Source organism: Gloeophyllum trabeum (genome assembly GCF_000344685.1).
Source record: "Gloeophyllum trabeum ATCC 11539 unplaced genomic scaffold GLOTRscaffold_00003, whole genome shotgun sequence".
NCBI classification, from domain to species: Eukaryota; Fungi; Basidiomycota; class Agaricomycetes; order Gloeophyllales; family Gloeophyllaceae; genus Gloeophyllum; species Gloeophyllum trabeum.
The window spans coordinates 1,963,675-1,985,015 of NW_006920412.1; the positions used below are offsets into that span (position 1 = coordinate 1,963,675).

A 21,341-nucleotide genomic window follows, 5' to 3' on the forward strand; every position below is an offset into this window, starting at 1 on the left:
CCGCCTCTATTATAGCAGACACTCGGGTATATGCTGGACATTTCCAAACTCGATGAAGCCTTTGGAGAGCGGAATGCGTCAGCGAGCCGGCGGCAACGGTTGTATTACGCTTGAACGATTGTACAGTCGACTCTGTCCTAACCCATAACGGGTCGTGGAACCCAAAAGTTATGGGTTTTTGCAGACTATGGGTTACCAGAGCGTGTGACATTGTGTGACTACCTAGTAAGCGTGACAGACAGCCTATTCGGTATAGGCCGGACGTCGTTTATGACAACGTTTAGATACGGAATCTTGAATCTGGTAAGGGTTATCTTCTGAAATACCACGAGAACCGAGAATTAAGGGTCGAGATAGTCCAGGTTCTCGTGGGAAGGAGACCTGCACCTTCCTAATATAGGTTGTTTTATGGGTTATGACCCTCCAAAAAGTTATGGGTTATGGGATACGGCAGACTTATGGGTTTTTACTATCTACCATGTCGGTGGAAGCCAAAAACCTATGGGTTATTACAGGTTATGGGTTATGACAGGTATGGGTTAAGACAGAGTCGACTGTACCTCCGTCTGCTATATATATACCAAGGCCATGGCACTTCAAAAATCAGAGGCCCTTGCTGGTTTAGCCATACCATTTAACATTTAGCGATGTTGCTCATAGCTACGAGGCCCCTACAGACGTCTTGTCTTCAAATTCAGCCCACACGAGAACTCATATTCATCAGGGCAATTATCTTGGTCCCGCACTGATCTGGACAGGAGTTCTTGATCTGCTAGGTGGCGAAGTATTGTGCGTTCGACCAGTTACAGACTACAGTGGGTCACCGGTCACCAGTCACCAGTCAGCGTCTGTCATCGGCCGTGCAATTTTCAACAGCTGCTAGATCTGTTCATCCACAGCTGACTGGTACTTACGCAGAATAATGACGGTCTCGCCGCTGCTGCGCCGCTGTAGCCTTCCTTAGCCCGGTCGCAAATTACCTCGTGCAATCCATACTGCTCTCAGCAGGCCTAGGGACGTCGCTCGGACTCACCAGCTGGACATGAGTAAAGTAACTCATTTGTCGGTTGCAAAGCCACGCTCGAGTATCACGAGTTCTCCCTGCCATCATAGCCCGTGCTACCAACCCGTTCTTTCCGTGAGTGAATAGCGAGAGGAACGTCTTCGCAAGCGGGCAATCCGCGCGTGCGAGGTGGCGCAACCTAAGCTTAGGAACGAGGACGCACCGGAAGAACACAAACTACAGTCGACTCTCCCTTAACCCATACCTCCAATAACCCATAACCTCTAATAACCCATACATTTTTGCGTCCACCGATTTGGTTCCTAATTAATTGTCACGACAACCCATAACTCTCTGATACCCCATAACCCATGCCTTTGTGAGGGTCCATAACCCATAAATCGTCCTATTTTTAGCCCAATCAGAGCCATATAGACCACTACTTATTACTTTTATACTAATTACTTTCATATTCCAACCCAAAGCCACTTTTGGTACTTCACCCCTACAAAGCACGAACAAACAATCCAAATCAGGCAGGTAAATCATGTGACATTCCGAAGGCTCCGTCGACTACTCTATTAGGAAGCCGCCCTAACCCTAGTTCTGATATATAGGTATTAATATCTCAATTTCTCATGACTGAATGGTGTAATGGATAGTGCGTCGAGTACATTATACCTGGTGCTGCTGGGTTCGATTCTGTGCGGTGTATTTTTCAGCGCTACATCATTTTTTTTGTAACTCATATCTGGAGCGGTAGTAAATCATTTTCTGTATTACTTATGCACCCTGTAGCACACAATTTTCATTCTGAAAATTTTATTATTTGTTTCTGAGTGAACAGAACACCAACAGTATGCACTACTTCTAAATGTGGCTGCGCGGCCTTGAGCGTGTGACTGCCCGGCGCTGGCGGAGGTCACATGACTCACCTTCCAGATGTAGCGTTGTTTGTTCGTGCTTTGTAGGGGCGAAATAAGGCCAACTACCCAAAGCCCGTACTAATATGGCGTTGCACACCCATACCGGGCCACACGTAGCATAATGTGGCATCACGGACCGTCCGGCGTATGCCGGGTTCCCAGCCACATGTCACGCTACCCGCCACTGTCACAGTCTGTCACACCCTGGTAACCCATAGTCTCCGAAAACCCATACCTTTCTGGGTCCACGGACCGCTATGGGTTATGGGAGAGTCGACTGTAGAGGGATTCGGAATACCAACTTGCAAGGAGTGGCGTAGGACATCGGTGTACATGAAGTCGAGGGAAACTAACATGCGCTGAGTTCAGGCTCCACCGGAAGTTGAAATTTCAAGCATGCATATAGGCGAGTACCGACGGCTGTGAGACACCCGCATTACACACATACTTATACCTTAAGTACTGTCGCAGACGCCAAGCTCGCCTCCGCAAGCGCGGGTACTGGCACTGGGCCTGCGCGTGAGTGCTTCAATTTGAAACATTTGTGCCGAAGGCCAGGGCTCAAGGTGACCAGCTTGTTGTCTGTTGTCCATGGCCCGGTGATTCTCAGCACATCCTACTGTACATACGAAGTAGTATCAAACTGCGAATCGAAGCAGTTTGGCCTGGAAATGTACAACAATACGCTGGGTTCCAAAGTAAATTCTCGCGTGTGGTGTTTGGGCCGTCGAGTCGTACCTATCAGTACATATGCTTCTGGTAGAAAAAGTGCAGGACCTATGCAATCAAGCTCGAGAGACCGGAAACGCTTGGTTGCCCATGCCCGTGAATCGGGAGTAGCGGTATTGATCCGTTCCCACGTGCCAACGGAGGCCTTCCTCCGAAGTTTGAACTTCGTTAGTCGAAGCATTCCAATTTCTCTACCGCTCACCCTGAAACACCTCCAAGGGATCTCGTCGTTCAGGCGCCATCATAGACATTGATATCTCCCTGTCTGCCGCTCGTGATCATCCTGGCCCACTTCGGACCCAAGTCGCGATGGATGCAACCCAAGGGCAGTCTGCACTTGTGGAGGCCGCTAAGATGCAGCCTACAACATCGCTGCCACAGTCACTGAATGCATCCTTTTTAACCAATATAATGGGCGACAAGTGAGTAACCCAACAGAATCAACTTTTTCTCGATTCTCAAGAATGACATAAAGCTAGTCCATACTTCCAGGCGGGGTTCGGTCTGATGGTGAGTCTTCCATGAAGCCACCGCGGCGTGGCATTCCCCGTGATATCTTCTGAATATTATATGCTTGCAGGGTTTAGGCGTAGGCCTGACTGCTCTAAGGCAAGGGGCCATGCTCGCCTCAACTGTGTTACGCCGTCGCATGCTTGTGGAACTGGAAATAAACAATAAAGACCGGTCATATGAGTGGTTCCTCGCATGGATGGCTCATCAAGCGCAGCACGCTTCGGCATCCTCAAGCAAGCTCCCATGGAAAAACAGGTGGTGGCTGGCAAGCCACCAGTTGAGCGTCGAAACGATGTACGAACAACGGAAGAACGGAAGTTCCTCGGTGCTGTTCAAGTTGGTCGCAGGTCCCGGGACGCATTGGTTCAAATACCGAGGGGCTTGGATGCAGGTATACTAAACTCTCTGTGTGCGTCCTGTTCCTGAAGTTCACTCCTGGAGCTAGGTAAAACGTGAACGCGAAACGCGGGCTATGCAAATGATGTCGGGCGTCCCTTGGGAGACCATCACTCTGACCACCCTGTCTCGAGACCGCTTGCTCTTTCCGCGACTCCTCTCCGATGCGAGGGATCTGGCAATGAAGGGGCAAGAGGGCAAGCTCGTCATACATACAGCCTGGGGTATCGAATGGAGGCCGTTTGGCCAGCCGAGGCGCAAACGACCACTACACAGCGTCGTACTAGACGAAGGGGTCGCCGATACGATACACCGAGACTTGACTTCGTTCTTGGAAAGACGGCAGTGGTACGCAGACCGAGGTAGGGGTGTCGTCGCTGTCCTCATGGTTCACGCCCGCTTACCCTGTAAAGGTATACCATATCGACGGGGGTACCTGCTGTATGGCCCACCTGGATCAGGGAAGACGTCGTTTATTCAGGCGCTTGCAGGCACGTTGGCGTATGACATATGCTTGCTCAATCTGTCCGAACGCGGCCTCACGGACGACAAGCTGAACCATCTCCTTTCGAACGTTCCCGATCGGAGCTTCGTCTTAATCGAGGATGTAGACGCTGCCTTCAATAAGCGGGTGAAGACGGGAGAAGATGGGTAAGTGGAGTTTCGATGTGATATTATGTCCAGTCCTCAGGCGGCGCTGAATCCTTCCCATAGCTACCAATCAGCAGTCACTTTCTCTGGCTTTCTCAACGTCTTAGATGGCGTTGCATCAGGCGAAGAGCGCATCATATTTATGACGACGAACCATATCGAAAAACTAGACCCTGCTCTCATTCGTCCAGGGCGCGTCGACCTCGCGGTCCTCATAGACGACGCGAGCCCTGCACAAGCAAGGAACCTATTCACGCAGTTTTATGGGGGTGATGATGCCCGGCAAGCTGCGGGCGTCCCAGACGATGAGCTGAAGGGTCTTGGGGATATGCTGGAGCATAAAGTAGCTGCAGAGGCGAAAACGGGAAGACGGGTCAGTATGGCTGCCTTGCAAGGCCTGTTCATACGTGCCGGCCCGAAGGAGGCTATCGATCGGTGCACGGAGCTTTTCGTGACAAGACGAACACCCACCTCGTCAGACGAGGAAGTTTTGGATGCTCTCGCTGTCGAGTAGGCTCGGTCACAGATTTATCTCGTCTGCATTTCTTCTCGAATGGCTATAGACGGGCCACGACTGGGTCAGCGACTCTGATGTCCACACAGGACTGAATCGTTACAGAGCGAGGGAACTAGTAGATAGTGGCTGCCATACACACATACAACTAGAATGCAGGTCGCCGTTTCCGCCCTGTATATTGACTGTCTCTTGGTACGTCTTCCTTACCGCGACGCCGATACAGCTAGGACGAAATTCAAATGAGCGAGATTCTTCCGGCGCAAGAGAGATGAATGCTTACATCTTTCTTCTTCAAAATCCAGTCACGATCCTTGACATTATTCTTCTTGCTGTCCTTCCTTCTTTTCTCTCGCTCTCTCCGTTTCTCGAATTTAGCCCTCTCCCCCGCTTCTTCGCCTTCCAGGCCCTTGGGTACTTGCTGCCCTCCACCATTACCTACGAAAAGACACAGAAAGACCTTCTTGGCCTTTTTCGAGTTGGGATAATCGACTACGACACCTCCACCAAAGCCCGCTTTTTGGGCGATGGACGTTATGAGTTGAATTTGATCGTCTGAGGAGGGATAGAATTGCAGGACGGCTCGGGAGGGATTTCGTAAGGCTGAGTGCAGGGTCGTGAAGAAGCGGGTGAGGCGTCGTGGTGGTGAGGACGAGGGGTGGCTTGTCTCAGCATTGAGAAGCCATTGAATGACGGATATGCTGTACCGAATTATTAGCGCATGAGACCACAGGCATTTCCGCAGACTAACCTTATTGCACCATCGAAACTCCCTGGGCGGAATCCGAACCCTTGCCCGATGTCTTGCAAGAATAAATCGCCTTCAACCTCCCGTTCCAGAGCCACCTCTCCGCACGAACGTTACCTTAGCGGGTACACAAACACAGACATAAGCCCTACTCACCTAGCATACTGGGGGCAATATCTACTCCTACCCAGGCGTGGCCTTGCTCTTCCAAGATTTCTCCTGATAGTCCAGATCCGCAACCTATATCCAGGAGGAAGGCTGGCTGGTCTGGGGGGAGGTTAAGTAGTTCCAATGCTCGATAAGTCATTTCGGCCTGGATCTGTTGAATTCGAGAACTGCAATGACAGTGAGTAAATATGATCCATTGGCGGACAGGTCGACGTACTTCTGCGTATACTTTTTCGCCTCCGTATCCCCGTAGTACTGCCATCCTTTCCTGAGTGACTGCGATCTGCGATAATTCATTGAGCAAGCTCACAATTTCAGGAGGTGCTATTAATTCTGGTCTGGACATTCTCCGAGATTGATACCAGCAATGGGGACGAGGACGTCGACGGTGGAGGGCGATTCGAGGTTTGCAAGGCTGGAAATTGTATAATTAGAGATCGGTGAGGCTTTGGCGTGAATGAGTCTTCTTTTCTCACGCTTCAGTGGGCACGTCCGATAATTCCTTCGGCTTGTGTTGGGCTTGTGCACATTCCAGGGACGATGGCAACGTCAAGCAAGCAGTACAAGGCCATCGGCGAAGACATATGGAAGGGCAGAACGGAGAAAATTGTGAGTATCCACCCATCCTGATCCGCGACTGCCTCCCTGAACTAATGTGTCTAGAGTAGAACGCAGAGCTCTTTGCTTTGACGTATGGCGCTCTGGTCGTGCAACTTATACAAGACTACGAGGACTATGCCGAGGTCAACAAGCAACTCGAGAAAATGGGTTATAATATCGGCACGCGTCTGATCGAGGACTTCCTGGCGAGGAGTAATATTGGACGCTGCTCTGACTTTAGGGACGTGGGCGAGGCCGTGGCCAAGGTATGCACCGCGCATCCTTCGTTCTTCTGTTGCGTGTCAAACAAGAATGTTGGCTAGGTCGGATTCAAGTCATTCCTCAACATTACACCCACCGTCACACATTCTCAGCTACCACCCACGTCACCCACCGCCCCCTCTACCCAGGCAGGGACGTCATTTGTCTTGACGCTGGACGAGAATCCGTTGGCCGAGTTCGTAGAGTTGCCAGAAGAGGCTCTCGAAGGTGGACTATGGTTTAGCAATGTTCTCTGCGGTGTGCTACGAGGGTCATTAGAAATGGTGCATATGCCTGTCCAGTCCATATTTCACTGCACCGCTGAACACACTCCAGATTCAAATGCAAGTCCAGGTCGATTTTTTGTCCGACGTATTAAGAGGTGATGAGAGCACTCAGATCCAAGTCAAACTGGTGAAGTATTTAGAGGAGGAAGTCCCGGTGGGAGATGATTAGGTGCTTCATAGACTCGATGTCTGTACGATATGTAGCTGGGCAGGCAGCATATAATGTTCGAAGTACTTCCTACTCCCTGAGTTCAGCATGTTTAGCCCCCTATCAGCAGGAGGATGTGCAAGCAGCCACTCTTCATTTTGGCGATAGAATGCACTGACTATCCTGCTGCCATGCCTGAAAAGGGATCTCAGTCGAATTCATTCGATAAACGAGAATAGCGCTCACCCCGTAGGTCGGCCAGGGAAACGTTAGAGATCCCTCTAAGCATAACGCTCAATCCTGTTGAGCTTTCGTGCCGTACTGGCATTGGTCTGCGTATTTTGACCTCTGACGGGCAAGCCCATGGCATGCCGTTTACCGACGTAGCTGCCGATCATACGCTGGTGGGCAATGTTTTCGCGCACCTCCCTTCGGAGGTCCGTTTCGATCTTCAGACCTTGGAGTGGATCTGCGTGGAACCTGTTCCCGTTATGCCGTCCTGAAGGCTTCGCCTTGACATCTTTCGGAATCTCTGGAGCTTTCAGCTGCTGCACCGGTGTGGAGGGAGGGGGTGGCAGGAAGTCTGGCGAAGCGAGAGGGAACCTAGGCACGGGCGGTGCGGTTGAAGGTGAAGACAGGAACGCGGTCAGAGAGGTGATCTGGTTCGCGGTCAAGTCTCGGATTCTGCATTTGTCGTGAATTTGTAGTCTGGCGCAAAGGCGATGGGACACCTTGGGTCCGATGCCATAGAAGTGCGTCAACGCAAACTATGCAGGAAAAGTCAGCAGCTGACAGGTGCAGACCCGAGTAAACTTTCACGTACCCGTGCCAACTGTCTGTCGGGGAGGTTAACCCCCAGAACATGCACCATATCCCTAGCCGCGAACTATCGAGGAACAAGCCGATCGGGAGTGCAAGCCCAATTCAAGCTCCGCTGCCACAGCACAGGACTACGACCGCCACCGCTTTCTACTGCAGACCATACTTCTTCACCTAACTCCTTGATACCGCGAGCTCGAGCCTTGGACAATGGCCGATAACAGAGGAGAAGCGCGTCGTACTGATGTCCTTGCAAAAGAACGCGACCGGATGCGCCAGGAGTACGAACGCCAGAAACAAGCCCTAGTTAACGAGACTGAGAAAGCTCGCCCTTCGAACAACAAATTCGTCGGTCAAAATGATTCAATGGAAGAGTCGTTAAAGAAGAGCACTGTGGGTTTAGTCAGGCTAGAAGATTTTCAGCAGAGGAGGAAAGAGCTGGAGGAAGCCAAAGCCCGCGAGGCGGCTAGGACGAACGAACTCAAGTATGTCGTCAGCTACGGATTCTCGCTCCCTGCACTGTCTCTTTGGAGCTTTGCTGCTTGTCAGGGACGGATGGCTTACAGGGTGTGGAGTACTTGTTTAGGGATGAGCAGAAGAAAGTGAAGAAGCGGAAGAAGACTGCCAAGGCGACCTTGTCGTTTGCTATGGACGAAGAGGGAGCAGACGACGGTACACCCACGCCGGCTGAGGACTCTGGAAGTGAACCACCTTCTAAGCGGTCGAAATTCCGCAAGAACCCCGACGTTGACACCTCTTTTTTGCCCGACCGGGACCGTGAAGAAGCTGAGCGGCGGGAGCGGGAAAGGCTTAGGAAAGAATGGTTACAACGACAGGAAGAAATGAAACAAGAGGAGATTGAGATCACTTATTCGTATTGGGATGGGACCGGTCACCGGAAGAGCGTCGTCGTGAGTTTGTTACATACATCCTATACCGTGACAGAGAAGCTCATGCTCCTATTGTGTGAAAACGTTGATATTTATGCTGTGCGACGGGCAATACGTATTGTCAGTGCAAGAAAGGAGATGATATCGCGGCTTTCCTGTCGAAGTGCAGGCAGCAATTTCCTGAGTTACGGGGTGTCAGTGTGGATAATTTGATGTATATCAAGGTATGCATCTATCCCTCTAGAAAGCTGTCTATGTTGATTCCTGTGGGTAGGAGGATCTTATCATCCCGCATGTACGTGTTTTGGTATGCTAACCCTGTATGAGGCCCGGTACTCACGTCGCGCAGCATTACACCTTCTACGACTTCATCATAAACAAAGCACGTGGGAAGTCGGGTCCATTATTCAACTTCGACGTGCATGACGACGTACGCTTATTGGCGGACGCTACCAAGGAGAAGGACGAGTCGCATGCCGGTAAGGTAGTGGAACGGAGTTGGTATAATAAGAATAAGCATATATTCCCCGCTTCGAGATGGGAGGTGAGTGCCTACACCCGGCGAGTCTGCACTCTCCATTCATACGTCTTTACCTTGCTAGGTCTATGACCCGGAGAAGACCTATGGCAAATATACTATTGCTTGACGGATGAAGTGTCCACACCGTTGTACTGATCCTATTCGCTCGCCGATGCCAGCATATTTGAGGTAGAAATGCATGTATTAGATCTCATAGGTTGGAATGCAATCTGGGCATATCTCTTCGGATGAATGCACAACACCAAACATAACATGCGTCTGAATGAGAACTTGCAGGTCTTCGGTCCATCGCCAGAGCCGGGTTATCTAGGGCGCACAGGAATGTATCAATTTGGCCAGTCAGTCATCGTTTCCTGGATAGGACTTACGGGTACCTTGTTTAAGCTAATATGACAAGTACGCAGGGTGTTTTCATTAGGGGTCTGCTTCCCGCCGGTACGGGGCGCTGCCCTCGGAGCCAGGGGGAGTGCGAGCCTGCACGCCACCTACATAGGCGGCAGCAAGACATGTGGCAATGGCACGGCGAGTAAGTTGTAAGGTACGTACCTGGAGCGGCGAAGGTAATCCCGGCAGTCAAGAGGCCTAGCAAAATAACGAGGGTCTTCGGAGACAACATAGCGGGTGTGGAATGCAGAATACTTTCAGTCGACGCTTATATATCATGCAGGCCTCCCCTGTGACCCGGGGTGCTGACGGACTGTCAGACGCGTGAAATGCTGCAAGACGCTGCACTACGTAACGCAGTCACCTCTATAAATATGGGGACTTTCATTCGAGCTGGCACGAAGTGTCCTATATGTGCAGACAAGCATAAGTTCGCCCGAGGGACGAACTGGAGGAATCATACTCTCCATGACAGACCCTGGGGCCCCGTAGCCATGGTATCTCCCGCTCAGTCAGGATGTTGTTTGGGTAACAGAGGTGGACTCTACCACGGCCACGTCGTCACGCGCACAAGACTTCCTTCATCTTTCCTCAGAGCCTTCACGGAACATACCACCCAGGGAGCGCTAGGAGCTACTCAGCGAGGAAACATTCGCATCCACCTAGGCTGGGAACAGGCGTGCTCGCAGAACGGCGCGTCTAGGGGGGACAACCCACGGTCCATTGGCGTATCGGAAAAGAATCAGATGGTGACAGCGGACAGATTTGTGTTCAACTGATGCCCTCCGTAATGGGACGCGGCAGTCGCTGTCTGTGCCTTAATCTGCTCAACGAGACCCCAGCCCATATGATCACCAAGACAGGCCTAACTCTGACAGATGGCTCTCCTCGCAGTTGCTCCTGGGGCGCGAGCCTAAGGTCCAAACGGGTCAAACCCGTGCCTCAGGCCATCTGGTAATCACTGGGAATCGGACTCTGGGAGGGCGAGTGATACGACTCCGAGCTGCAGGAGCATGTCCTTGGACCTACCGGCCATTTGTGAGGTCCGGAAGAAGGTTTGATCAGGAAGACTCACGCCTGTACCCATGGAGTAATTCACAGAATATCATGGTGAGGAAGGGTTCAGCGGCGTCAACGTACGCACATAATATATGCTATTGGAACCCTGTCATGCCAGCGTTGCTTGAGCTGATTTGGGATGCTCTGAGCTGCCAGTACGATGTGTAACGGTTGCTACTCATGAAAGCTTGAACAGCCAATCACGGCCGGAGTCGCGGGGTACAGTACTCGGAGTGTCCCGGGATGAAATGCATTCACTGGCAGGAGATCTCATATCTACCTACCTCCGGACTCTAGGAAAGGTACGGCCTGTGCAATATTAATTGTCTCGCTCAACTCATGCATTAGCTCGAACCAGGCCGGTGAAACCTGTGCTGGACAGGTATCTAGGAATGACCATACTTATTCCAGCCTTCTTTTCCCTAACGGGGCTACATTAATATTTCTCGTACCATTTTCCTAAGCAATACTTATGACCATGAGCGGACTACTGAACAGTGGATTGGGACATGACTGTCACTGATATTGATTTCAATGGCGCGGACCTTCCTTCGTACGTCTGACTCACATTTTCAGGATATGATCTCGTGGACCTGACATGTGACCTGGTAGGCGCATTGCAACGGAAGACAATGGTAGATAGATCCTGGTCTCCAAGTCCGGTCCATAAAGGAGAGGGCATCACCGAAGACGCCTTGATTGAATATCGAGCTACACATTGAGTTATTATTGCCTTACAGTGCCAATGAGAAAAATTGATTTTCTACAGCTTCCAATGAGCGACGCGGGGTACTTTCCCGAAAAGGCGTCACTAAGACGAAGGGCGGATAGGCTGTGCACTTTGGATGTCCGTCTTACTTCCCCTTTCCGGAGGCCCATTTGCTTCCTGGGAGGCTGTGTCGATGTCTTGTAGTGAGACATCAACGAAAAAGATGCCCCGGTATCTCCTCGATGTCCGTCTCGTCCGAAACCGAGTTCCCCGAAGCACTGGCAGATGTCATCCGTATAAAAGGGAGTAGACTATCGCCAACGTCTACTCCCAGCAGAGTCTTGCCTGTTCCCTTCTTCCAACTTTCTCCCTACTAACGGCAGGCCAAGACCGGCATGCAATTCCTCTCCGTCTTAGCTGCCTCTTTAGTGACCGTTGCTTCGGCGACAAATTACGACGTTTCTGTCGGTGCAAACGGCCAGCTTCGTTTTGATCCAGAGACCGTGACAGCTGCCGTCGGGGATGTTGTCAATTTCACCTTGTAAGTCACCCAAACCCGAAGATATGCAGATGAGCATGAATGATGAGCCCTTGCTTAGCCACCCGAAGAACCACACTGTCTCGCAATCTTCGTTCAATGAGCCTTGTGTGAAAGTAGCGGATGGGTTCGACTCTGGGTTGTGAGTCAACCGTGCGGCAGAGCTAAGTGTGTGCCAGGCTGACCCTTCTGCGTCGTAGTATGGCTGTTGCTGCAGAAGGAGGCGATCTGCCAAGTTTCCAAGTCACAGTTAATGATACAAACCCAGTTTGGGTATACTGCCGGCAAACGGGACATTGTGGGAAAGGTAATGATATATCTTGCCTAGGTAAACTGTCGCTCACGCGTGATTAGGAATGGTCTTCGCGATCAACGCCCCTGCGGACCCGAACCCCCATTCTTTCAGTGCATTCCAGCAATTAGCGTTATCCATTAACGGCACTAATACCACGAGTTCCTCTGTCTCTGCCTCCGCGTCCGCCTATGTGACTCCTCCTGCGCCGTCGGAAGTCACAGTAACAGCTACGGTAACTGTCGCTTCGTCGACATGGACGACTACGTATGCAAGCTATGATGGCACTCCGCGTAAGTATACGCGATTTTCGGCCCTGTTAGGTGCTAATGCGGTACATAGCTCCCACTCCGGCGGCTCAGCCACAGGACCATAAGATCACCGTCGGGGCCAATGGGCAACTGGCATTCAGTCCCTCGAACATCAGCGCCGCTATTGGTGATACGGTTACGTTCGAATTGTGAGCGATTGCGTTAATGAGATATTTTCGTCGCTAATCTTGCTTATCAGCCACCCGAAGAACCACACCGTGACCCAGTCGAGTTTCCTGGCACCCTGCCAGCCGCTGGCTGATACATCGTCTATTCATCAAGTAGGATTCGACTCCGGATTGTAAGCGTGCTATCTGGCTTTTCCACTGCGGATATACTTACAGTGACTGCCATTCCCTCAGCAACCCGGTTGCATCTGAATCTTCCAACTTGCCGACTTTCCAGATTAAGATCAACGATGTAAGAGCGTCCTCCCCTTGCTCTAGTTAGTACTGACAATTTTCCTCCAGACTGCCCCCATCTGGGGATTCTGCGGTCAAACGGGACACTGCGGAAAAGGTCCGTTTCGGTTTCATCGCGCTCTTGGCCTCTTAATCTCATCCCCTTTTAGGGATGGTCTTCTCCATCAATGCAGTGGAGAGTGGGCCAAACAACTTTGCTGCCTTCCAAGCGCTGGCAGAACATGTTAACGGCACCTCGACGACCTCAGGCTCCGGCACTAGTACCTCTGCCCCTTCTTCGTCCAGTACCAAGGCCAGCAGTGCCATGCACATCCAGAAGAGCCCTGTTGTGGTGGTCTTGGTCGCGGGTCTGGCTGCTCTTTTCACGTGAAGAAACTAGCTACCTTGCACTTTGCACTTTGCACTTTGGGGTGGTGGGTTTTCAAATGACATTCTTTGAAGGTGATAGGGCTTGACGCAAGTGATATCGGACTTGCAGGACTTTGATATCACGAGATTGATTATGGACTAGTTTTTGGCTCTTTACGTCGGGTTGAATTAACGTAATAATATAATAGTTCTTCTACGCTCGTTTACTCACAACACGGAGCACGCCAGCCTGTAAGTAAGTGTAAGCGAAAGTTCGAAAGACAACAGTTTGTGGGTCCCGATCACGGTGGCCGCCATGTACTGCGCGCCACCGCCACATTTCGTAGCAATGGCTTGCTCAGGCTTCTTCTCACTGCATGATCTGGTGTAATTCGAGAATCCTATCCTTCGTACTACGTGGAAACGTCCATCGCCCAAATTCACTATTCAGGACGTCTGCCGTCCACCGGTATCGTCCCGCGATGCCTAAAATCGCTTCATCCGCGCTCCCCGTCTCGGGTCTGTTCGGGGTAGCGAAGCCCTCCGGCCCCACCTCTATGGCAATTATCAACGACCTCAAGCAACTCATTGGGAGCTCTCGGCTATTCGTCGAAGAGTCCAAGATCCCGAAGGATAAAGCCAAGCAGCGCAATAAGGGGAAACGAGGCAAGGAAGCTGTCAAGATCGGGCAGGGCGGGACGCTCGACCCCCTCGCCGACGGAGTCCTCGGTGCATGTCTACGTTTTCCGGCTGCTGGAATGATGATCTCTCAATAAGCTCGCATGTGTGTGTGTGTCTCGCTCGCTACCAGTGCTCGGGATTGGGAAGGGCACGAAAAAGCTGGGGGAGTTCCTGGACTGCGTGAAGGTACGCTGAGTGAATACGGCTTGGGTGTGCTTTCGCCAATGCGAGTAGGAATACCGGACGACTTGTCTGCTTGGGTGCGAAACGGACTCTTATGATAGTGAAGGGGCGCAAGTGCGATTAGCTCCCTGGAAGCATGTTACACGGGAGAGCGTGGAGAATGCCCTCGATCAATTTCGAGGAGATATTGAGCAAAAGCCCCCGATGTATGCCCTATTTTATGATTATATTGAGGTGTACCGTACTCATGTCACACCCAGTTTCTCTGCATTGAAGATGGACGGTAAACCACTGTACGAGTACGCGCGCAAAGGAATCCCTCTGCCCCGGCCTATCGAAAAACGGCCGGTGACGGTGCACGAGCTCGAACTCGTCGACTGGCTCGGGAGCGAGCACACCTTCTCCTACCCCGAGAAGAAATTCACCGAGGAGGAAAAACAGGCGCTCGCAAAGTCGCTGCAGAGCGTTGAGGGGGCCGTGGACGTCAGGGACGAGGTTGACGCGGACCCTGTCCCGCAGCGGCCGGCCGCGTTCGTGCTGCGGATGCGTGTGTCGGGCGGGACGTACGTGCGGTCAATCGCGCACGACCTTGGGCACGCGCTGGGTTCCGCCGCGCACGTCGTGACTCTGACACGCACAAGGCAGGGGCGGTTCGCGCTGGAGCCGAAGCCTGAGGAGCCGGGGGACTTTGGGTGCGTGCCGTGGGAGGTGTTCGAGCGGGCGCTGGTAGACGCTGGCGAGGCGGATGCGGACGGCTGGACGGAGTGGGAGAGGGAGGTGATGGAGAGGCTCGATGTCGTGGACGGGGAGAAAGGTTCATCCTCCTGATAGTGAGCGCTTGGACTTTGGGAGTTTTCTTAATTCATCAAGGTGCAATATATACTTTCTGGGTGAAGAAGCTTAGAAGGCTCGGACACAGACAGGAGACTTGCGCGTACACTTCGATGGGTGCGGTCGCAGTGGAACGAGATTTTGGTAAGTGCTTGCTTCACCTGAATTTATTGCGGATGACGAGGTGAGTATCGAATTGCTCGCGGCCTACCCTTGGACGTCTGGACCTTCGGGGGCCCTCCGTTAACGAACGTAGGTACAGGCAAGGGGCCAACGGCCAGAAAACGCGCGACGGCAACCCCCTGAAGTGAACAGGACCCCGAAAGCATCACGTAAGAGAGAGGACCACCTTGATAAGGCAATTTGTGGCGGCTCCTCTTCTGCCTGGGTTTATGTTTTGTGTGGTCTATTGTCGGGAATCAACAAGCCTCTGTCATCCATGTACACATAGGTAATAGCTTATAACTACTTATATATATCTTTGATCCCTAAGATCACATTGTTCAGTTCTGAAAGATCCCCAACACTTCTCAGTCGATGATATTTCTGCACTGACTCAGACATACAGGAACACCTCTCTACTTCCTGATGCATAAGACTGGTTATGAACAGTGCTTATAATATAGTAGTTCTCTTGACAGAGCTGTTGGTGGGCGCATATTTGCCAAAGGTCCGTTGTGACCATGACCGTAGGGCTTGATGGATACATATTTCTTCAAATTTGCCGATGTACTAGTATAGGAAGCACAAGATACTTTGACAGGCTACAGACTCTACATGATACAATATACAACTGCAAATTCAAGACTACCAGCAATCCTTGCACCATTCAACGAGGACTGTTAGAAAAAGTCTCGCATCGCCGGTTTTCAGACACACTGCGTCGTTTGTCCGAATCAGGCAAGTGGTCTACAGCTCGCGTCCTCAGATTTTGCTTGATGCATTTATCAAAGGTATAGCGTATGTCCTACCACTTCAAAAAGTATGTAGACCTGTGATAGAATGCTACTCAACGGTACAGAAAAAGATTCAGATTTTAATACAGCTCTGGGAAATCGCAAATAGAAAGTGCACGCAAACCGTGCAAGAAAGTGAAAATCGGGACCCCGTAAACTTGGAAAGGGACAACGACAATAGGGTTGACGTCGTCGGTAATACCCGCGTTGGCCCCTTGGGTACAGGTCTCGCGTCATCGGAGCGGCCAGTACGAAGTACGGCGTACATACTTCCGGTACGATCGTGATGGCCATGAATCGGTCCATTTTCCTAGACCACTGTTTATTGTGGGTGGCCATTGAGATGTTATGCGAATGCCGTGACGCATTTGAGAGACTGTCCAAGACAGTCGTTACTACATCTTGCATTGGAGCTCTAGGCGAAATGACAAGGAAAACTTCCTGAGCATCTCAGTATGACTTAGGGCAACTATATCATGAGATGCACCCATGATGCAGCTCCTCGCACGTATCTATATGACTGCAGGAGCGTGGCTAGATGCAGGTGGGTCACCGTGCTTAGACACCACGACAAGCAAATGCAACTTTTTTCGTAGCAGTAAGACCTCGTCAACTGTGAGCTCGGGCTTTAGATGCACTGACCGAAGGGGATCTACAACAGGCCGCGCTTCTCGCGGGCTCAACTGCCTCGGGGGTGGCAAATGCTTCCGCGTACGTATGGGCTCGGTCGTAGAGCCAGTCGGAATGCACACTGCGGTCAGCTCGAGAAGCTCACGGAGATCTAATATCCCAGATCGATGCCGTCGGTACGTCGCGGATGGAATGTGATACAAGGCGTGGTAGATCGTCCTCGTCGAGAGTGGCAAACGTAAAGGGATATGTCTAAGGTATTGGGATGTAAAAATAGGATGGAGGGCCGGGATGTCTGCTGGGATTACGCGGGCTCGATGGGGGTCGGAGACGCTTCGGTGGCTTATCGCTGACGCTGAGAGTTTTCTTTGCGTACGCCAGGCACCCGAGGGCTGCGAGGTATTTTCGAGTGGCCCGCAGCAAGCGAGGGAAGGATGGAAGCTTGGGCGATCAGGGCTACATATACATAGCAATAAATCAGCTTGCCCAAAATTTTGGGATATGTTTGTCGCATGCCCGATGACTGACGGACCGCGAGTGTTCAACGATTGCGTATCCTGACATGGGCGTATGTCAGGAGATGACGCTGAGTGAGAAGGGCCGGGGACGAGACCGGGATATATTACAGATAGGATGCAGTGTTGAAGTGCAATCAAGTCAAGTGGAAAGTGTATGCCGGGAGAGCAGATGAACCCGGCGGCAGAGCACTCACATGATTCAAAGTGGCTTTCGGGGAGTCGGTAAGTTGACAGCTCTTTGGGCGTGTTGTGAGCGCACCGGTCAGTCAGTGAACACTGAGGCGACCTTGGTAAGCACCCAGCTGAATTGTGAATAGATACGCAGAACAGAAGACTTCAAACAACGGAGACCGCCACAAACAAAAGCGCAAACAAGGCAGTGAAGGTACCCCGTGGGGCGGGCCGAGCCCGAACCGGGACGGGATGCGCCTGGAGAAACCGGACCGCAGTGCGCGCTTCGTCTAGCAAGGGCCCGCAATGGCTTATATACCGCCCGCGCCGCCGTCCCCCGCTTGCCCGTCCTCTTCTTCTGCCTCCTCCCGCCATGGCCCCCAACGGTATCAACGGCGTCCACCAGCCCGTCCGCCCCCTCAAGCCCGGCATCTACGCCCCCATCCCCACCTTCTTCCTCCCAGACTCCGAGGACCTAGGTGCGTCCAGTTTATCCTCTGCAAGGCGCAGTATTAATGATACTACTTCACTAGATGTCCCATCATTCGAGCAGCACGTCGTGCGTGTCGCGAAAGCAGGCGTAGGTCCCCTCTTGGCTGGTTCCATGGGCGAGGCACACCACCTGTCACATGGCGAGCGCACGACCCTCATCAAGGCGGCCCGCAAGGCCCTCGACGGCGCTGGCCTGTCAGACTTCCCGATAATTGCGGGGACTGGTTCCGGCAGCCTACGCGAAACTCTGCAGCTCTGCGACGAGGCCGCAGAAGCGGGCGCGGACTATGCCATCGTTATCACCAGCGGGTACTTCGCTGGTGCGCTGGACAAGCGGGCGTTGAAGGCCTTCTATACGGAGGTGGCGGAGAAGAGCCCGATCCCGGTGATGATATACAACTGTAAGTGGTGTGGCACCGCGTGCATCCAGCGTCTTCTGACCCGGCACCAAGTCCCCGGTGCAAGTGGAGGCATCGATATCGACTCGGACCTCATCACAGAACTCGCCACGGAATGTCCAAACCTCTGCGGTGTAAAGCTAACGTGAGCACACATCCCTCTCCTCAACTAACTGCGCCCTGAACCGTGCACACAGATGTGGTAACGTCGGCAAACTCACGCGGGTGTGCGCAACCGTCTCCGACGCCTCCTTCTCCTCCCTCCACCCGCGCAAGAACGCCGCGGCGCCCTTCCTCGTGCTCGGCGGGTTCATCGACTTCCTCGTGCCCGCCGCCTACGCGAACGGCCACGGCGCGATCACGGGGCTCGCGAACGTCGCCCCGCACGCGTGCTCGCGGCTCTACGCGCTCGCGGAGCAATCCAAGGCCGACGCGTCCGTGCTGCCCGAGGCGCTGCGCGTGCAGGGCATCGTCGCGCGCGCGGACTACACCATCGCCAAGTACAGCATCGCCGGGACGAAGTATCTCATCGAGAAGCTTTACGGGTACGGCGGCGTGCCGCGGAAGCCGCTGTTGGGCCTGCTGGAGGAAAAGAAGGACGAGATCTGGGCGCACCCGCATACGCAAGACTTGGTCAAACTGGAGAGGGAGCTGTCGGGCAAGGCTTAGACTGTCCGAAGGCACGACTAGATGTCAGTGGTCGCAAGGATTGCCGGATAGATATACTTGTATCTTTGGAATAGTCCCGGAGGGGAGGTGGTAGGTATTATCGGATGTTTATTATTTTGCCCTCCACACATGTGTCACTATGCAGCACAACAATGTATTACTTGACATTTTGGTCTCAGCGAAGAGCCCGCCGAAGTGATCCTCCGGTGTCCACCCTGAGGAAATGGCTGCGAAGTGATTCGAATTTGCTGTTGTCACATCTGGTGGCTGTGTCCAGGCTGGCTGTACATGAAAGCCGTCGGTCCGTCAGGTACCGCCGTACCGCAAAACATACTGGAAATGGCGACTTATCGGCTTCCCCCTCATGGACGCTGGATCGTACTCCTGGCAGAGGCGAACGAGCGCAGACGGGGATTCCCTCTACACCCGGCCGCTGGGCTTGACGGAACTGGGATTCTACTGGGACGCTCAGTTCAACGGCACTGCTGACATCGTCACCTCAGACACGGTCAAGGTCGTCGGTCGGACAGCCAACGCAGAGGATATATTCTCGCGCAAGAACGTTCACCGTGCATGGACTGCCCTGAAGCGGCGGTACCCTCTCCTTGGTGCTCGAATCGTCTCGGACGCGAGGAAAGAGCAGGTGGACTTTGAAGTCTCCCAACAAATCTGGGATAGCGAGAAACCCGGATTCAGTGGTGTCGAAGACCCGACCTTTGTCACCATCGGATCCGCTGCAGAGGCGTACGAGTTCGGGAACGCGCTCAACAATGGCCCAAGGCAACTCTCGGACGACCTCCTCGCCCGCCTGTACATCCTCCGCCAGACGGACGAACCTGGGGTCTACCATGTCTTCTTCCACCTCGCGCACCTGATCAACGACGGCATGTCCAACGCGGCGCTCCGGAGGATCATCCTGGATCTCCTTGCTTCGGGAGACATAGAGTCCATCGAGGCGGGGTGGGATCTGCGCTTGGAAGAGCGGCTGGACATGGTCAGGGCAACTGACTCGTTGGACCCAAATTGGCGCCTCAGCGCTCCTCGTAGAAGGTGGCGGAGAGTGATTGGGAGGGTTATGGCCGAACGAAGGCAGAATGCATTGAAAGTGCGTGTCGATTCATTGCTATAACCACCCCTGTACGCCCTGTATCGAGTAATAGCACTTCAATTACTACATTCGCCTGCAGCGATAATTAACCCTGCCTCCCCAGGGCGGCCACACACTTCCTCGCAATGTCACCCCTTCAACGGCCGCCACACCGGCGAAATCATGCGAGACCCGCATATCCCTGCCCTACGAGCTCTCCTCCCGCATCATCTCGACCTGCCGCCAAAATCGCATCACATTCGGGCACGCCCACCCCGTCCTCGGGCAGCTCGCGCTCTCCCGCGTGTTGCACCGGCTCCGTGGGCAGGGTAAAATATCCGACGCAGAGTGGGAGACGCGCAGGCGCCAGCCCATGCACAACGGCGGCCCCGCAAACCTGCGCCCCTTCCTCGACCGGGAATGGGTCGCGCGGGGCGGGGACTCGGAGGCCATGATCGCGATCAGCTTCTACTGGAATACGCTGCCATTCATGCCTTGCGCTGCGGATGGAGATGCCAACCCGTCTTTTGATAAGCTTCTGAGCAGAGAGCGTTTTTTCTACCGCTGCCGGATGATGAAGGCGCAGTCGGACGGGTTCTTCAGGCACCCGCTGTTCTTGGAAATCGCGAGTGCCCGGCTACCTGGCCGGATCGAAAGAGCGAGATCTGGAACACTACAGTGGATGGCAAAGGAGGGGACCTTGACTAAGGAGCTCGAAGAAGTTCATCGCAACGTTTTCCAGATCCAAAATGACGAGTCGAAACGTGACCGGGGCGTATTCTCCGACGCCCTCACAATCACGCATGGAGGTTCGCCTATAGGGAATGTACGACTGTTCTGGCATCCATAGAGCCCGCCTACTGACTGACTTATACTGTAGGTCGATCAAATCACTCCGTTAGAGTACCCTCTCCCACGAATACACCCACTATCGTCCCGCCAGAGAGTACCAAAGATACAACCGGGCGCCCCAGCCACGGACGAATCCGCCGTAATCCTGAAGGTACTCGACGCACGCACTCTTCTACACTGTCGCCCCACTGAGCTGTATCTGGGTGCCGCCACTTCACGCAAAATACTACATCTGAATGTCTTCTGGGATGGCAACGTCTATGACACGGGATTAGTTCATGAATGGCTGGACGAGGTAAAAAATGCTGCCGTATGGTATCTGGGTGGCTCCCAGGCCGGAAAAGAGCTAGCCAAATTGTAATGGTGTAATAGTTTGGATATATATGCATTGCACATCCTCAGGAAGGCAGTCCTCTGTTAGCCTTGCTGATCGATCATGAAGCGCGTCCCCCGCCCCTGATTGTCTCCAGCGAAATGGCAAGACCATGGCCTCCACTATGCTTGAAGTATTTTGCGAGGCAGGCATTACTCATTCTCTAAAATGTCTTATTATTATGTTAGTACAACAATAGTGCCGTGAGTACAGATGCTCCAGCGTAGTATCCGAACGGATTGG

The 21,341-nt window shown here is 52.9% G+C and overlaps 9 protein-coding genes across 9 annotated transcripts; 7 read left to right on the forward strand and 2 right to left on the reverse strand.

Moving 5' to 3' along the window:
* Nucleotides 1–2,967: 2,967 nt before the first annotated feature.
* Nucleotides 2,968–4,732, forward strand: GLOTRDRAFT_126816 (uncharacterized protein; the record flags this gene model as incomplete). The annotated part of the gene is made up of 6 exons (XM_007865631.1): nt 2,968–3,080; nt 3,138–3,168; nt 3,239–3,562; nt 3,617–3,929; nt 3,981–4,218; nt 4,282–4,732. The coding sequence occupies 6 exons, from the start codon at nt 2,968–2,970 to the stop codon at nt 4,730–4,732; spliced, it is 1,470 nt and encodes a 489-aa protein (XP_007863822.1).
* Nucleotides 4,733–4,880: 148 nt separating this feature from the next.
* GLOTRDRAFT_126817 (uncharacterized protein) lies at nt 4,881–5,994 on the reverse strand (the record flags this gene model as incomplete). Its single annotated transcript, XM_007865632.1, has 6 exons — nt 4,881–4,958; nt 5,016–5,433; nt 5,484–5,580; nt 5,637–5,815; nt 5,866–5,903; nt 5,959–5,994. 6 exons carry the CDS (start codon nt 5,992–5,994, stop codon nt 4,881–4,883), a joined length of 846 nt encoding a protein of 281 aa, XP_007863823.1.
* Nucleotides 5,995–6,188: 194 nt separating this feature from the next.
* Nucleotides 6,189–6,965, forward strand: GLOTRDRAFT_126818 (transport protein particle complex subunit; the record flags this gene model as incomplete). Its single annotated transcript, XM_007865345.1, has 4 exons — nt 6,189–6,257; nt 6,317–6,514; nt 6,572–6,793; nt 6,846–6,965. The coding sequence occupies 4 exons, from the start codon at nt 6,189–6,191 to the stop codon at nt 6,963–6,965; spliced, it is 609 nt and encodes a 202-aa protein (XP_007863536.1).
* A 260-nt stretch (nt 6,966–7,225) lies between these two features.
* GLOTRDRAFT_36688 (S13-like H2TH domain-containing protein) lies at nt 7,226–7,815 on the reverse strand (the record flags this gene model as incomplete). Its single annotated transcript, XM_007864735.1, has 2 exons — nt 7,226–7,711; nt 7,768–7,815. 2 exons carry the CDS (start codon nt 7,813–7,815, stop codon nt 7,226–7,228), a joined length of 534 nt encoding a protein of 177 aa, XP_007862926.1.
* Nucleotides 7,816–7,973: 158 nt separating this feature from the next.
* GLOTRDRAFT_35973 (XAP5-domain-containing protein) lies at nt 7,974–9,300 on the forward strand (the record flags this gene model as incomplete). The annotated part of the gene is made up of 5 exons (XM_007864685.1): nt 7,974–8,248; nt 8,350–8,674; nt 8,779–8,877; nt 9,003–9,197; nt 9,256–9,300. The coding sequence occupies 5 exons, from the start codon at nt 7,974–7,976 to the stop codon at nt 9,298–9,300; spliced, it is 939 nt and encodes a 312-aa protein (XP_007862876.1).
* Nucleotides 9,301–11,685: 2,385 nt separating this feature from the next.
* On the forward strand, nt 11,686–13,485 carry GLOTRDRAFT_110136 (Cupredoxin). The gene is made up of 10 exons (XM_007865346.1): nt 11,686–11,887; nt 11,946–12,026; nt 12,085–12,191; nt 12,239–12,469; nt 12,519–12,636; nt 12,687–12,788; nt 12,850–12,907; nt 12,958–13,006; nt 13,059–13,322; nt 13,388–13,485. The coding sequence occupies exons 1-9, from the start codon at nt 11,742–11,744 to the stop codon at nt 13,277–13,279; spliced, it is 1,113 nt and encodes a 370-aa protein (XP_007863537.1). The 5' UTR covers nt 11,686–11,741; the 3' UTR covers nt 13,280–13,322; nt 13,388–13,485.
* A 254-nt stretch (nt 13,486–13,739) lies between these two features.
* On the forward strand, nt 13,740–14,949 carry GLOTRDRAFT_36769 (pseudouridine synthase; the record flags this gene model as incomplete). Its single annotated transcript, XM_007864740.1, has 4 exons — nt 13,740–13,986; nt 14,069–14,124; nt 14,173–14,327; nt 14,382–14,949. The coding sequence occupies 4 exons, from the start codon at nt 13,740–13,742 to the stop codon at nt 14,947–14,949; spliced, it is 1,026 nt and encodes a 341-aa protein (XP_007862931.1).
* Nucleotides 14,950–17,573: 2,624 nt separating this feature from the next.
* On the forward strand, nt 17,574–19,004 carry GLOTRDRAFT_57228 (aldolase). Its single transcript, XM_007864860.1, has 4 exons — nt 17,574–17,706; nt 17,761–18,120; nt 18,172–18,262; nt 18,315–19,004. Exons 1-4 carry the CDS (start codon nt 17,601–17,603, stop codon nt 18,784–18,786), a joined length of 1,029 nt encoding a protein of 342 aa, XP_007863051.1. The 5' UTR covers nt 17,574–17,600; the 3' UTR covers nt 18,787–19,004.
* Nucleotides 19,005–19,145: 141 nt separating this feature from the next.
* Nucleotides 19,146–21,117, forward strand: GLOTRDRAFT_137071 (uncharacterized protein). The gene is made up of 3 exons (XM_007865347.1): nt 19,146–19,891; nt 19,998–20,699; nt 20,754–21,117. Exons 1-3 carry the CDS (start codon nt 19,151–19,153, stop codon nt 21,084–21,086), a joined length of 1,776 nt encoding a protein of 591 aa, XP_007863538.1. The 5' UTR covers nt 19,146–19,150; the 3' UTR covers nt 21,087–21,117.
* The last annotated feature ends 224 nt before the right edge of the window (nt 21,118–21,341 follow it).

Coding starts and splice junctions, on each gene's coding strand:
- GLOTRDRAFT_110136 (XM_007865346.1), top strand. CDS start 11,742: ATGCAATTCCTCTCCGTCTTAGCTGCCTCTTTAGTGACCGTTGCTTCG. Junction 12,470..12,518: donor AAGCTATGATGGCACTCCGC/GTAAGTATACGC, acceptor TGCGGTACATAG/CTCCCACTCCGGCGGCTCAG. Junction 12,637..12,686: donor GATACGGTTACGTTCGAATT/GTGAGCGATTGC, acceptor CTTGCTTATCAG/CCACCCGAAGAACCACACCG.
- GLOTRDRAFT_57228 (XM_007864860.1), top strand. CDS start 17,601: ATGGCCCCCAACGGTATCAACGGCGTCCACCAGCCCGTCCGCCCCCTC. Junction 18,121..18,171: donor CCCGGTGATGATATACAACT/GTAAGTGGTGTG, acceptor CCCGGCACCAAG/TCCCCGGTGCAAGTGGAGGC. Junction 18,263..18,314: donor CTCTGCGGTGTAAAGCTAAC/GTGAGCACACAT, acceptor CCGTGCACACAG/ATGTGGTAACGTCGGCAAAC.
- GLOTRDRAFT_137071 (XM_007865347.1), top strand. CDS start 19,151: ATGGACGCTGGATCGTACTCCTGGCAGAGGCGAACGAGCGCAGACGGG. Junction 19,892..19,997: donor GAAGGCAGAATGCATTGAAA/GTGCGTGTCGAT, acceptor CTGCCTCCCCAG/GGCGGCCACACACTTCCTCG. Junction 20,700..20,753: donor GAGGTTCGCCTATAGGGAAT/GTACGACTGTTC, acceptor CTTATACTGTAG/GTCGATCAAATCACTCCGTT.